At 44.7% G+C, this 12,861-nt stretch overlaps 1 protein-coding gene across 1 annotated transcript in view; it reads left to right on the top strand.

The window, feature by feature from the left end:
• The window catches only part of PRKCH (protein kinase C eta), a 223,433-nt gene that overhangs the window by 193,238 nt on the left and 17,334 nt on the right, over positions 1 to 12,861 (top strand). Inside the window, exons 11-12 of the mRNA XM_067734003.1 lie at positions 7,799 to 7,937; positions 8,591 to 8,779. Coding sequence (XP_067590104.1) covers positions 7,799 to 7,937; positions 8,591 to 8,779 — 328 coding nt within the window. The remainder of the gene's footprint in view (positions 1 to 7,798; positions 7,938 to 8,590; positions 8,780 to 12,861) is intronic.

Genomic DNA, 12,861 nt, shown 5'->3' with positions numbered 1-12,861 from the left:
TATCCATAATGTATAAGGAGCCTCTAAAAAAGAATCTAAAAAATAACTCAAATTTTAAAATAGGTAAAACTTGTGAATAGGCAACAGACAGAAGAAATACAAATGGCCACTAACCATATATATATTTTAAAGATTAATCTCAATTATTAGGAAATGAAGTTAAAGCAATGAGATCATTTTCCCCTAGCAAATTGGCAAGGATACAAGGATGATTACATCTAACCTGAATAAGGAAGCTAAACGGATGCTCTCGTACACTATTGGTGGGAGTATAAATTGGTACCAGCTTTTTGGAGGGCCGTTGCTCAACATCTATTTAAATTTTAAATATTCATACCCTTTGACACAGCATTTCCACTTCTAAAAATTTAACCCTCCTACAAGCGTGCAAATAATGTTCATTACTCCATTGTTTGAAGATGCAAACAATTAGAAACAATCTAAATGTTCATAGAGAGGGGACTAGTTAAATTATGAAACATCTTTATAATGGAATTTTTTGTAACCATTACAAAGAATGAGGCAGATCTATAGGATATAGAAATGTGTCCAAAAGTTCATTAAGTGAGAAAAGCAAGTTAATTCCTGATTTATGGTAGTGTAGCATTAAGAAGAAAAGATTGGACGACTAGGAACCTGTCATTTTTGCCATAATTTTTTCAAGAATGACCAAATTTTAGGTAATGAAAATAGTATTTGTATAATTCCCAAAGAAATAACTTTCAAAAGACAAAAATTCTGTCATAAATATTTCCCTGCATTTTTTGCCCTTCATACGATTTTAATAGCTTTCACAAAATTCTGTCATGGATATACCATAATTTATTTAGCTGTTCCCCTATTAATAAATAAATTAGCTTGCTTCCAAAATTTGCTGTTATGCACAATACAGCAACAAACATCTTTGTAAAATAAGACTTACGTTTACACTCTCCAAATCGTCACTTCATGTAGCAGAGGTTGACAGTTTAACCTAGAAAGAATCCGTAAGATGGTTTTGAATGTAAAAGGGTAATGTTTTCTAATCCTTTTAAATCTTAACAGGACCACATATGATCCACTGGAAGCAAAAGAGTTGGATCCCAGCTTCCCGGCACTCAGCTATGCTACCCACTCTATCATTTCTCTCTAGTGTTTGTGGTCTCAGTGTGAAAAAGACCAGGGATGTTATCCTCAGGATACACTTCCCAAAGCGTAGTACCAAGCCCTCTCCTTTTTATTCCATTCTCCGTCCCCAGGTGAACTCATCCACACCCAGCTAATGACTTGCAAATTTCTATCCTTTGCCTGGCCTTTCATCTGAGTTCTAGCCATGTATATTCAGCTGCCCATTAAACATCTCCACTCAGATGTCTAAAAAATACCTCAGTATGTCCAAAATAAATTCTTTGAGCCAGAACATGCTCACACCTTCTTTCCTTTTACCTTCTACATCCTTGCATTACTAAATCCCATTGCTTTTTTTCCCCTAGTAGTTCTCCATCGATCGAGTTCTCTTTACCTTACTGCCCCACCCTGATCCAGGCCACCATCAGTTCTTTTCTGAATACTCCATTAGCTTCCCAGCTGGTCTCTTCATGTTTGTTCTCATCCCCTCTGACCTATTCTCCTTCCTGTGGCTGGAGGCTTGTTGTGAAATCAGATTAATGCTATCCTTCTCCTGTGGAAGACCTTTCAGTGGTTTCTTTTAACTCGTGGGCTGAAGACTGAAATCTTCCCTGGACCCTGGTATATCAGGCTCCTGCCATTTCCTTCCCCCTTCAATATTCTGAGTCCCTTGCATATTGCCTGGCTCACAGATGGCACCCAAAGGTTTGTTGGGTGGATGAATGTCTGAATGTCTTCTCTGAGGTGACATGAATGGCATTACTATATCTAACTTGTGATAAAACCAAATTTTAGGCTTTTGTTATTTCAGTGACTTTTCAAAATTCTTTTACCAATTTAATACAGTCCGTCTTGCTTTGAAAAAATGTCAAGTTTATATAAACCCACATATTCAAAACCCAAGCCGGCCCTAAATGGTTTTGTTTTGAAACTAAGATCATAATCCAAATTCACTCTTTTGGCAAATGCCACCTCTTAACTCTTGCCCACATGCCAGCCTCTCTTCCTTAGAAGAGGGCAGCAAGTTACCTTCTCAATATTTGACGACTAGAGAGGGATTTGCTATGCATTCCCTTACTCCTGTACCTTCAAGGATTGTGTGAAATCCAGTCAGCTCCTCCATGCACAAGCTAAGAACCAAAGCAAAAAAATTATTTTTCCAGAATTTTGATCATGCATTTAATAATGTGCACAAAAATGGCCTTTGGGCATAATTCAGGGTCAGGATATTTGTTGATTTTCAGATGATTCTTGTTTCTCAATTGATGTAGTCCTCTCAGGAAGCAGTCTACTAGGAGGATTAGCCAGTGACACAATAGTACTGCATGGAAGAGAGTGTGCCTGTTGTAGTGGGTTTGGAGCCCAGGCCTTGGAGGGAGGTGAGCAGAACTGAGTTCAAATCCTGACTCTATCCCTGGCTCACTAAATGATGTTGGTGTAGAGCCTACTTCATAGGGTTGTTTTGAAGGTAAAATAAGAATATGGATAAAGCACTTAGCATTTAGTGAACATTCAATGTATGTTAGCTACTAATGACACTGATTGTTGTTATTATTATTATCATCATCATTATCATCCCCAGAAGATTTTTTCAGGTTCTCTGGACACACACACATACCCCCAAATGAGCAAACAGACAAAAAGCAATATACTTACAATAGTATATTGACTGTATATTTTAGGAAAACTAATAGCAAAGTTGTACTTCATTAAAAAGTTGTTGTCATTTAGATTTAGATATTAAAGTATGGATAAATGAGATGATTTCATGTTTTGGATTTGCTTCCAGATCTGGAACAGGTGGGTCAACAAGGGAGAAAATACACAGCTGAAACACGATGGGGCATTGATAGCGGCTTTTGCTGTGAGATCACTGTGGGAGTCGTTGTGTTATTCACTATATTTTTGTATAAGTTTGAAGTTTTCCAAGATAAAAATTTTGTAAATACATTAAAAGTAGCTACTGAATAGCCTCTTAGATGCATTCTTGTTCAGGGAGCCAGCTCTCAACTCACTGTCCTTTATTTCTTTTGGAAGAGTAACTGATTCTAGTGATCTAAGCAGTAAGTCTCTTGTCATTATGTTTTATGACTCTCAGAATAGCTCATGGTGGAAACAAAATAAATACAATTTCTGAATTTCCTTTGTCTTCAACCACTTGAGAATCCTCTCTGAAACCACTGTGGGCATTTTAAGTAACCCTGATTACCCAGCAAGAACAATGTACCTTTCAGACCATCAGGGAGGATAAAATAACTCTTTCTACCCTTCTGTGCTTGCATAACAAAGGTATAGCTATTAAATACAAGCGCTCAATAAGCTAATGCGTGATGAGCCCGTAACCGTGTATTCAGCAGTTTAGGATCTGAGCCTCTGCCCTGTGTGAACTTGTAGTCTTCATTGTGTAGCCTTGTTAACTTTGGCTGCCGAGTTACATGTGGGCAGAGGAGGCTGAGGAGCTCCAAAGCCAAAAACGGACCTCTGCATATTTCATATTCAATTCGGGAGTCAGAGGGTGACTTTTTTGCTTTTTTGTTGTTGTTGTTGAAGTGAAGATGTCTATTTACCCTTAGAGCGGAAGCTGACCGTGGCCATAAATGGTTCTGTAACCTTTGCATCTGTTTGAAAACCCTCTTCCGTCTGCGTGTAAACCAGGGGAAAGGATTATGCTTGGGTCCTCTCTGCTTTATAATTGCCCCTCCTAAAGCAGTTTCTTTCCTCCAGCTTCACTAAAGCAAAGAATTTGAACTTATATTTCAGGGCTCTTCTTTTCCCCTGGAATCTCTCTCTAAGGGGTAAAGCGCATGGATTTTTATGGGTTTAATTACTTTGGAACAAAAGTCCCAGTGAAGTTTATGGAACTTCCTTCCTTCCCCTAAAAATAAAACAGGCTCTGAACTGACCAGCACGACTCACTGTTATCCATCTGACATTCTTCTGCTTATGTCTTTGGTCAGCATCTTCTGCCAGCCCCGAGCTGAGACTAAGGAGGAATAAGGCTCAGCCCCAGCCACGGGGGGAGACAGGTGCGTAGACAGAGTCTTCCGGAGTGCAGTGAAAGGTGTGCAGTCGTAGGGCTCCGAACTGCGTGCTCCAGGGGCAGAGTTGACTAGCTGGGGACATTAGAACAGACCCCACAGTGGAGGTTGGAGATATCTGGGCTGAGGGCAGAACTGATAGCCTGGGATTATGTTATGCTCTTAATCGAACCCCCTTAGGATCCCAATTTGAGAGTTTTGTCCTATTAGGTAGCATCTGATGTGAAACGAGCAATGGCATTTCCCTCAGGGCTGGTCCGGTTCTGAGAATGCCTAAAATGAGACTGCAAACTCAGGACTGAGGTATATAACCTGCCTCTGTGTCCTGGGGCATCCTATGACCAGGCTGAGGCTCATCCCCAGCGCTGCTCGGTTCTGTGTCCTGAGTGTCGGGGCTGTGTTCCAAGACTGCTGTGTGCAGAGGGTATTGTGACGGGCAGCTTAGAAAACTGATGACAAAGCACTTTTCTCTCCCCGAACAATTCCTGCTACCTGTGACAGCTGCTGAGCAGTAGACAATCAAACCCCTTTACCTGGGTGGTTAGTGACAAGCTCTCCTGAGCATCTCAGGCCAGCTCTTTAGACCGTTGTGGGTTTCTGTTAGCACTTGTTTCTGCTACCCAAGGAGATCCTTTCCGAGCCCTTATCAGGCATTATATCAGCGCTTATCAGCCCTTCAGGAGAGTTCAGAAATGCAGTCACCCTGTTTGGCAATGTGAGAGAGTCAGAGCGCTCCGGGAGCAGGACCACACGAGCCTGGACCGCTGGGCTGGAACATGGTGCTGATAAAGCCAGTCCCCAGGCTCGGGTCCCCCACGGCCTTGGTCTCTCCTGAAGCCACAGACTAGAGGTGGCTGGCCGAGGTTAGAGATTATAATGTTTGCATCAGTCCCCAGAGGAGCCAGACAACCGGGCGCTAATAGGGCCTCGGGTCTGAAACCACTTCTGGAAGAACAACTGCGTGAGACCGTGCTCTTGGCAGTGGCCGTGACCAGTGCCATCCTCACCCCCAACCTGTGCTTTTGGGATTCCGCCTTCACGCTGGCTAAACAAATCTTGCTCACGCTGGGTGTGTGTGTCTAGGGGTCAGTGGAGGAGGGTATGGTTTCCACAGCCCACTGAAAGCATTGCTTGTGAGGGAAGTGGGATTCTGCTCAGGGAAAGGGGCGGGAGCCTGATTGGAGGACGGAGGCCGGGTTTGAGTTAGAGGCAGAGGAGCCTCGCTTTCCTGCGGTGGCTGCACAAGTACCCAGCACATCTTTGCCTGACACCCGGGAGACGCCTGGAGCGCAAGCACAGAGAGGAGGCTGGTCTGAGAAAGCTCTGCTGCTTTCACCTCGCTTATCGGGGATTCCTGGAAAACAGGACTTGGTTTTCATTCCTGGGTGTCTTCCAGTGACCACTGTCTGTAAGACCTGCATGGTCCAGCTGGATCGACTCACAGGGCCCAGTGTGGAAACCAGTCTTGCCAGTTCTGTCATCACCTGCTTCCTCTGAGCCACAGCGTGATTCTGGGCTGGACAGAGACCAGCCTTTCCCATTGGGCCAAGCAGCCCAACAGACCTTTATTGTCAGAGCAGGGATGGGAGAACAGAGCTATGAGTGCCTCGACACAGCCCACTGGGGACGTGAAGATGCCCAGTGAGGGGCCGCCAGCACTCCTAACAGCACAGCCCCAGGAGGCCGCGGCCATGGCAGCCTCCCACCTGGCAGGCGACTGCAAACCTCCAGGGAAGGGTAGGCACCTAGCATCGCCTTCTGGCTGGGCAGCCTTTCCTTACTGATAAGTCCGCGTGGCTGCCTCTGAGCACGTCATTCCTTCAAAGACCAAAAGCATAAAGGTGTCGCCCCACAGGCAAAGCTGCTTCTCTGGACCTCTCCCGAGGCTGAGCTTAGAGGCTGGCAATGGCGTCGGTGTGTAGGACTCTCTCCCAGTTTGCCATGGTGCCAGACCTCCGTCTTTAATGATGCCCGGATATGCATGGCGATGGCAGAGGTGGCGCCAGAAGCCTGTGTTGGGGAGGGGGTGTTCGGGGGGCACTGCCTTTCACGTGCAGACAGTTTTATTAGCATCCAACCCATGTTCCTGCCTCCACTGAGGCCTTTTACCAGACAGTTCTGCTGCTGGGAACGCACTGCCCTTAAGTGGATGCTGCTCCTAGGGGTTGGGCGAGGGACGGTAAGTGCCTTTTTGTCGTGTGCTCACCATAATATCTGAGGCTTCTGTGTATCTGGGGTACACCTGAACAAACCCTCTTCTTACCCTGTTTTGCTTTTCCCTGGTTATTCACGTCCCCACTGACCCACTGAATCTAAGACAGAAACCCAGGGGTCATCAATTTTGCTGCTTCTTCTCATCTCCCTCTAAATGGTCATCGAGCCTTAATACTAACTGTGTTTTCACCAAAGCACTGCTGACCGACCCCCTAGTTTTCATTCCATCTGTCACTGTCCTCGTTCAGGTCGTCTCTTCCCTGGACTGCTTCAGCTGCCTCCAGCGGATCTCTTCTCATCAGCTGGAAATCGTAATTAGAGAGCTTCAGTGGGTCACTTTCGCCTAATATCTAAATATCAGAATGCCTTAGTGTGGCATTCAGGATACTTCACAGTTTGGACCTAACTTTGCCTTCTAGCCCTGGCATTTTGATGGCCCCCGTGTTCCCATGCGAGCCCCCTCTCCATCCTTCCTATACCACGTGGGGTTCCTGAGCCCACCTGCACCTCACACCTCTGCGTCTGCTCCATGTAATAGCCTTGACCACCTGCCCACAGCGACCTTCTCACACCCCTTCCCTGTCTGGAAGATGCTGACTCATGTTTTAAGACCCAGCTCAATTTCTGTTTCTACTTTGGAAATGTCCCTCTCCCCTTCCACTAGAAGGAATGAATTGTTCCTTCTTGTGTTTCTCTCACAGCGCTCGGTTCATACTTCCTTTGTGCCGCTTGTATTATACAACAGTTGGTTCTGTCTCCCTCCCCAACCCCCTTCTCATTCTCCTCTCCTCCCTCCCCCGTGTGTGTGTGTGTGTGTGTGTGTGTGTGTATGCATGTGTGTGTATCTCTATACACACACATCTATATGTATACATTTTGAACAAATATTTATTGAGTGCACTATGCTAGGCACAATGGTGAACAAAACCCACCTGGTCCCTCCTCCATGGAGCTTACAGTCTAGCAAATATTTGTCTCCCCATTATACTGTGAGTTCCTTAGGAAGAAGGATCGTCTGTACTCTTCATGCCTATCACAGTCCGTGCCACACAGTGGCCACTTGCTCCGGAATGTTCACTGAGTGAAGTCCAGTGGGCAGAGATAGATGCCAGAGAACAGGGGGCGGGTGGGTGGATGTCTCATGGGCTTAAGGTAAGTGGGAAGCCTGGAAGTCACGTTCTCAGTTTCTAATGGGCAGCCTGTGTTTTGATATGTGGTTAGCCCATTCAGATGGAACCATCGTCTAGGGACCATGAGGCAAACGTCAAGAGCAGATCCAAATTTGTTCTCCAGATAACACAAGGAAGTGTGTTCCCTTTGAAGGGTGTGTGCAGAAAGCTCTCCCAGCTGCGTGATCTCCCATCCCGTGACCCAGCTCAGCCAGGTGGATGGCGTGGGGCCTGGCTGCCCCACCACATGCTGCTTTTTGTTTCTTGCAGAGATCTGAAACTGGACAATGTACTTTTGGACCACGAGGGTCACTGTAAACTGGCAGACTTTGGAATGTGCAAGGAGGGGATCTGTAACGGGGTCACCACGGCCACCTTCTGCGGCACACCCGACTACATTGCTCCAGAGGTGAGTGTGCTTGCTCCTTGAGCAGCTTTGGAAATCCAGGCTCTCTAGCAGCCCCGTCAGAAAAGCCACACAGGCTGCATTGATGTGCTGCAGCCTGGTGGGCGGCATTGAAAGTTGACGCCTCCAGACTCCTTTGTGGCTCATTGGGTGAATGATGGCTGAAAACGTCCTTGGTTCCTCCCGATACAAATGTGAGTCAAAAAGTTTTGTAAACTTTGCAGTTGCTTTAGGGTTTAGCCCTGAATGAGGACAAAGTACGTTCCAGGCACAGCTATTTAATTTTTTTCTTTGCCTCTACTCAGTTGCTTTGATCCCAGCCCCATTTAGCAGAAATAAAGACAAGCTCTTGAATCTTTCCCATAGGAGTGAGTGAGCCCACAGATACAGTTCCAAAACCCTTTCCGGTTTGGATCTGCATATACTATGACTTTGGCCTAAGCAGGCCATAGATGTTTGATCACCTGGATGACAAGGCCTCTGAATTGACCCCAGGGAGAACAGACCACCCTCTAGAGATGGAATGAAACACGTATGCCAACGCAGGAAACTCCCTTGTTTTACTTCACCTCCTAATCCATCCTTTTCCTTCGTCATTAATGATGCATTTGTTCATCAGATGCACGAAGTTCTTCTCACATTACCCCTATGCACAGATCCTCCAGGAGATGCTCTACGGGCCCGCGGTGGATTGGTGGGCAATGGGCGTGCTGCTCTACGAGATGCTGTGTGGCCACGCGCCCTTCGAAGCAGAGAACGAAGATGACCTCTTTGAAGCCATACTGAACGATGAAGTGGTCTACCCGACGTGGCTGCATGAAGATGCCACAGGGATCCTGAAATCTGTAAGTTGGGTGCGCTCGGCCAGCTTTTGAACTACTGCAAACCAGCTTGACGAGTGTGCTTCTTGGGCTTCGGGTTGGTTGGTTTGTTTTTGAATACCACCCGCCAGGAAGCTACCAGCTCTAACTGAAATCTGTGTTTTAATCTGTAGAATCAAAGAAGCAGGGTTTTCTCAGGCTGTTTTTTTTCTCTTACGCAATAGTTATTTTGGAGCCAATGCATGAGCAGTTGATAGCATTGTTTGCCATATATCAAGTATTTCTAGCACTTGTGGCTTCAGTGTAGGTGAAGTGATGCTCCCGCTTCATCCAGTCGGGACACATAAGGCCGTTGGGTCATGTGAACAGCACTCCTGGTTGTTTCGATACGGATTGTGTTTCTGTCGGCAACATCGAAGGATGAAGGGGCCTTTCCCGTAGTGCTGGGAGAGGAGAAGAGAGGTTTTCCAAAGTTGTGCAAGATCTCATTTGCTTCCATGTTATCCTTGTGCAAGTCAGGTGCCAGGCCCAGGATTCAGGTGCAGTGTAGAATATCACACTGAAAAAGTCTTTCATTCGTGCTTTTAAGGCATTGTGCTGGAAGCCTTATTTTCAAGTGTGGAAGAAAGTGGATCTGATGCTTTATGTTGAAAATAAGAAAGTAACATGTAATGAGAGAATAACATATCATTTGGGTCAGTTCTGTATTAGAAAATCAGGTATTATTTCCCACTAAATGCATAGGAGGAATAAAGATGAATATTCTTCAAATAGGGAAAACTCAGAACAATCCATTCTCTCCTGGATAGTATCTATGGGATAAGAATTACTTTGCTCAAATCATATCCTTTCCAGTGATTTGAGACAAAAAAACTAATTAGCCATGCTGGTGAAAGACTTGTCTCTCTTTAGAAATTGCCAGTCATAGGGACTTCCCTGGTGGTCCAGTGGTTAAGACTTCACCTTCCAATGCAGGGGGTATGTGTTTGATCCCTCCTCAGGGAGCTAAGATCCCACATGCCTCATGGCCAAAAACCCAAAGCATAAAACAGAAACAACATTGTAACAAATTCAGTAAAGTCTTATTGAATGGTTTAAAAATCAAAATCCACATCAAAAAATAAAAAATCTTAAAAAAAAAGAAAAAGAAATCTCCAGTCATATAACTAGTGTCATTTTAAGGACATTTTGTATACAGATCACTGTGTCCTGGGGCTGATGGGATGATTGTCCCTGAGAATCCTCTACGGTGGTCTTTAGAGACCACATCATCGTTTGAGTTGAACATTAACCCACATCTGCTTCTCTCAATTTTTTTATTTCCAGTTTTTAGGAGTCCTCAACCTCTTTCTGGCATTTAGAATCCTCTTAAGAGAATTCTTTCTGACTAAATCTGGGACCTAGATTTCATCCCTTTTAACTCAATCCCTGTAAAACCTAGAACAGGCACTAAGCAATGTTAAGATCATGTGGAACTATTAAGATGGTTTCTTCTTAACCAGATAAATCCAATTACTTTTTTTTTTTTTACTTTTATTCGAGTATAGTTGATTTAAAATGTTGTATTAGTTTCAGGTGTACAGCAGAGTAATTCAGTTATATATATATACATGTATTCATTCTTTTTCAGATTCTTTTCCCATATAGGTTATTACAGGGTACTGAGTAGAGTTCCCTGTGCCGTCCAGTAGGTTCTTGTTGTTTATCTATTTTATATGTAGTAGTGTGTGTATGTTAATCCCAAGCTCCTAATTTATCCCTCCCCCGATTACTTTAAACTATATCTTTGATGTATATAGAAATATTTTTGGTAACTAGAATATATGTTATCCAGGAATATCCTCCCTCCACAATCTTTGTTCTGGGAGAAAACAGAGCCTCTGGTGCCTAAAGAGAATCTACTCTTCAGTGTGGACTGAGTTGTTCCCTCTACTTCCTTCTGCGAAGCTGTGAACCTCTTCACTTCCCTTTATTTTGGCCCCTTTCTAATGCTAGCAGCTCAGCGGGTCATGGTAGCGGGTCATGGTGTGTCACTGGCCGAGCACTGATTTTCCTAAGTGGCTCTCTGTGTTCTGCCGGGAGTCTCCCCCCTAGGAAGCAGCTTGGGTTTCACCCCGTGGCGGTCTTATCTCCCAGCTCTGTTACATTCTGGCTGAGTGACCTTGATGAGCTAACACACCTCTCTGAATCTCCGTGTCCTTGCTCATAAAATCTTATAAAATTGAGGTAATAAAATCCATGTCATAGGGTTACTGCCCAGATGCAGTGAATGCATATGTAAACCACACAGGAACACAGTAAGCATTCTGTTTCTTCCTCCTTCAAGGAGTGTACCTTAAAAGTGATTGTCTGGAAAACACTGGAAAAGGTGTCAGAGAAAATTACTAAAAAACAGTCACCGAGAGGATTTCTGAGACAGTTTTGTACATTTCAGCCTCCAGACCTAAAAATAAAAAGCTTCAATGCTGTAGCTGAGGAAATTCAGCTGTTCTTGGCAGAGGACTGAGACATCTAAACAGAAGTGTGATCAAAGACAAGACAGAAAACAGGGAAGAGCACTGACGACTTGGGGCGAAGCACCCAGGAGCAAAGGGTCAGGGCGTGGTGGTGAGGAACCTGCCTCCAGAGCAGCGCTGTCCGAGGGCAGATATTGACGCTTTCACCTGCTGGCTGTGGGACCTCGGGAAGATGGCACAATTTTGCCGCTCCTCGGTTTCCACATCTGTACCCTCAGGCTCTGAGATAATGCGTGGAGGACAGTTGGAACAGTGCTGAGCACAGAGTAGGTGCTCAGGAAGCAGCCTCCACTGTCATCAGTGAGAGCTGGGTGCATTTTTATTATTTTTTAATTAATTAATTTATTTTTTGGCTGCGTTGAGTCTTCGTTGCTGCGCGTGGGCTTTCTCTAGTTGCAGCGAGCGGGGACTAGTCTTAGTTGCGGTGCACGGGCTTCTCGTTGCGGTGGCTTCTCTTGTTGCGGAGCACGGGCTCTAGGCATGCGGGCTTCGGTGGTTGAGGCTCACCGGCTCTAGAGCGCAGGCTCAGTAGTTGTGGCACATGAGCTTAGTTGTTCCGTGGCATGTGGGATCTTCCTAGACCAGGGCTCGAACCCCTGTCCCCTGCATTGGCAAGCAGACTCTTAACCGCTGTGCCACCAGGGAAGCCCTGGGTGTATTTTTAGATCCTTTGCCCTTTTCTCTGTAAAATTATGACTCTATTTATTGTATTAGGAAACGATTTAAACTGCTTTCTGGCTGTAATTGCAACTTGATTCAATTAGACCATTACAGTTTTTTTTTAATTGCTACTAGAAACCTAAGAGATTATCCATTAAAATTCCTTCATTTAATAGATGAGGAAACTGAGGTCCAGAGAAATTGTGACTCACCAAAGACCATTCAGCACATTACTTAAAACAAACAAATAAATTAGAACCCTTGCGCAACTCGCATGGGAATATAAAATGATGCAGGCACTGCGGAAAGTAATCTAGCAGGCAGTTCCTCAGAAAATTAAACATAGAAGTACCATATGACCTAGCAATTCCATTTCTGGTTGTATATCCCAAAGAATTGAAAACAGGGGCTCGAACACATTTGTACATCAATGTTCATAGCATTATTCACAATATCTAAAAGGTGGAAGCAACCCAAGTGTCCATCAATAGATGAATGGATAAACAAAATGTGTTAGTCAGCCTTACAAAGGAAGGAAATTCTGATGCACGTTATAACCTGGATGAACCTTGAATGAATTATGCTTAATGAAATAAGCCAAATACAAAGGGACAAATGTGTGATTCCACTAACAGGAGGTACCTAGAATAGTCATTCATAGAGACAGAAGCAGAATGGTGGTTGCCGAGGGCTGGCGGCTTGGGTGGGTGGAGAGCTAGGGTTTAAGGGACGTAGAATTTCAGCTTGGGAAGATGAAAGAAGTTCTGTAGGTGGAGGGTGGTGATGGTTGTACAACCATGTGAATAGACTTCATCCCACTGAACTGTACACTTAAAAATGGTTAAGACGGTAAATATTATGTTCTGTATATTACACCACAGTAAGGAAAAAACCCTGGGGTCAGAATCCAGCTTTTCCTGACTCCCAGTC

This window comes from Pseudorca crassidens, chromosome 1 (genome assembly GCF_039906515.1).
Source record: "Pseudorca crassidens isolate mPseCra1 chromosome 1, mPseCra1.hap1, whole genome shotgun sequence".
Classification (NCBI taxonomy): Eukaryota; Metazoa; Chordata; class Mammalia; order Artiodactyla; family Delphinidae; genus Pseudorca; species Pseudorca crassidens.
Note: the sequence above shows the minus strand (reverse complement) of the source record. Positions and strands in the feature narration are given on the sequence as shown.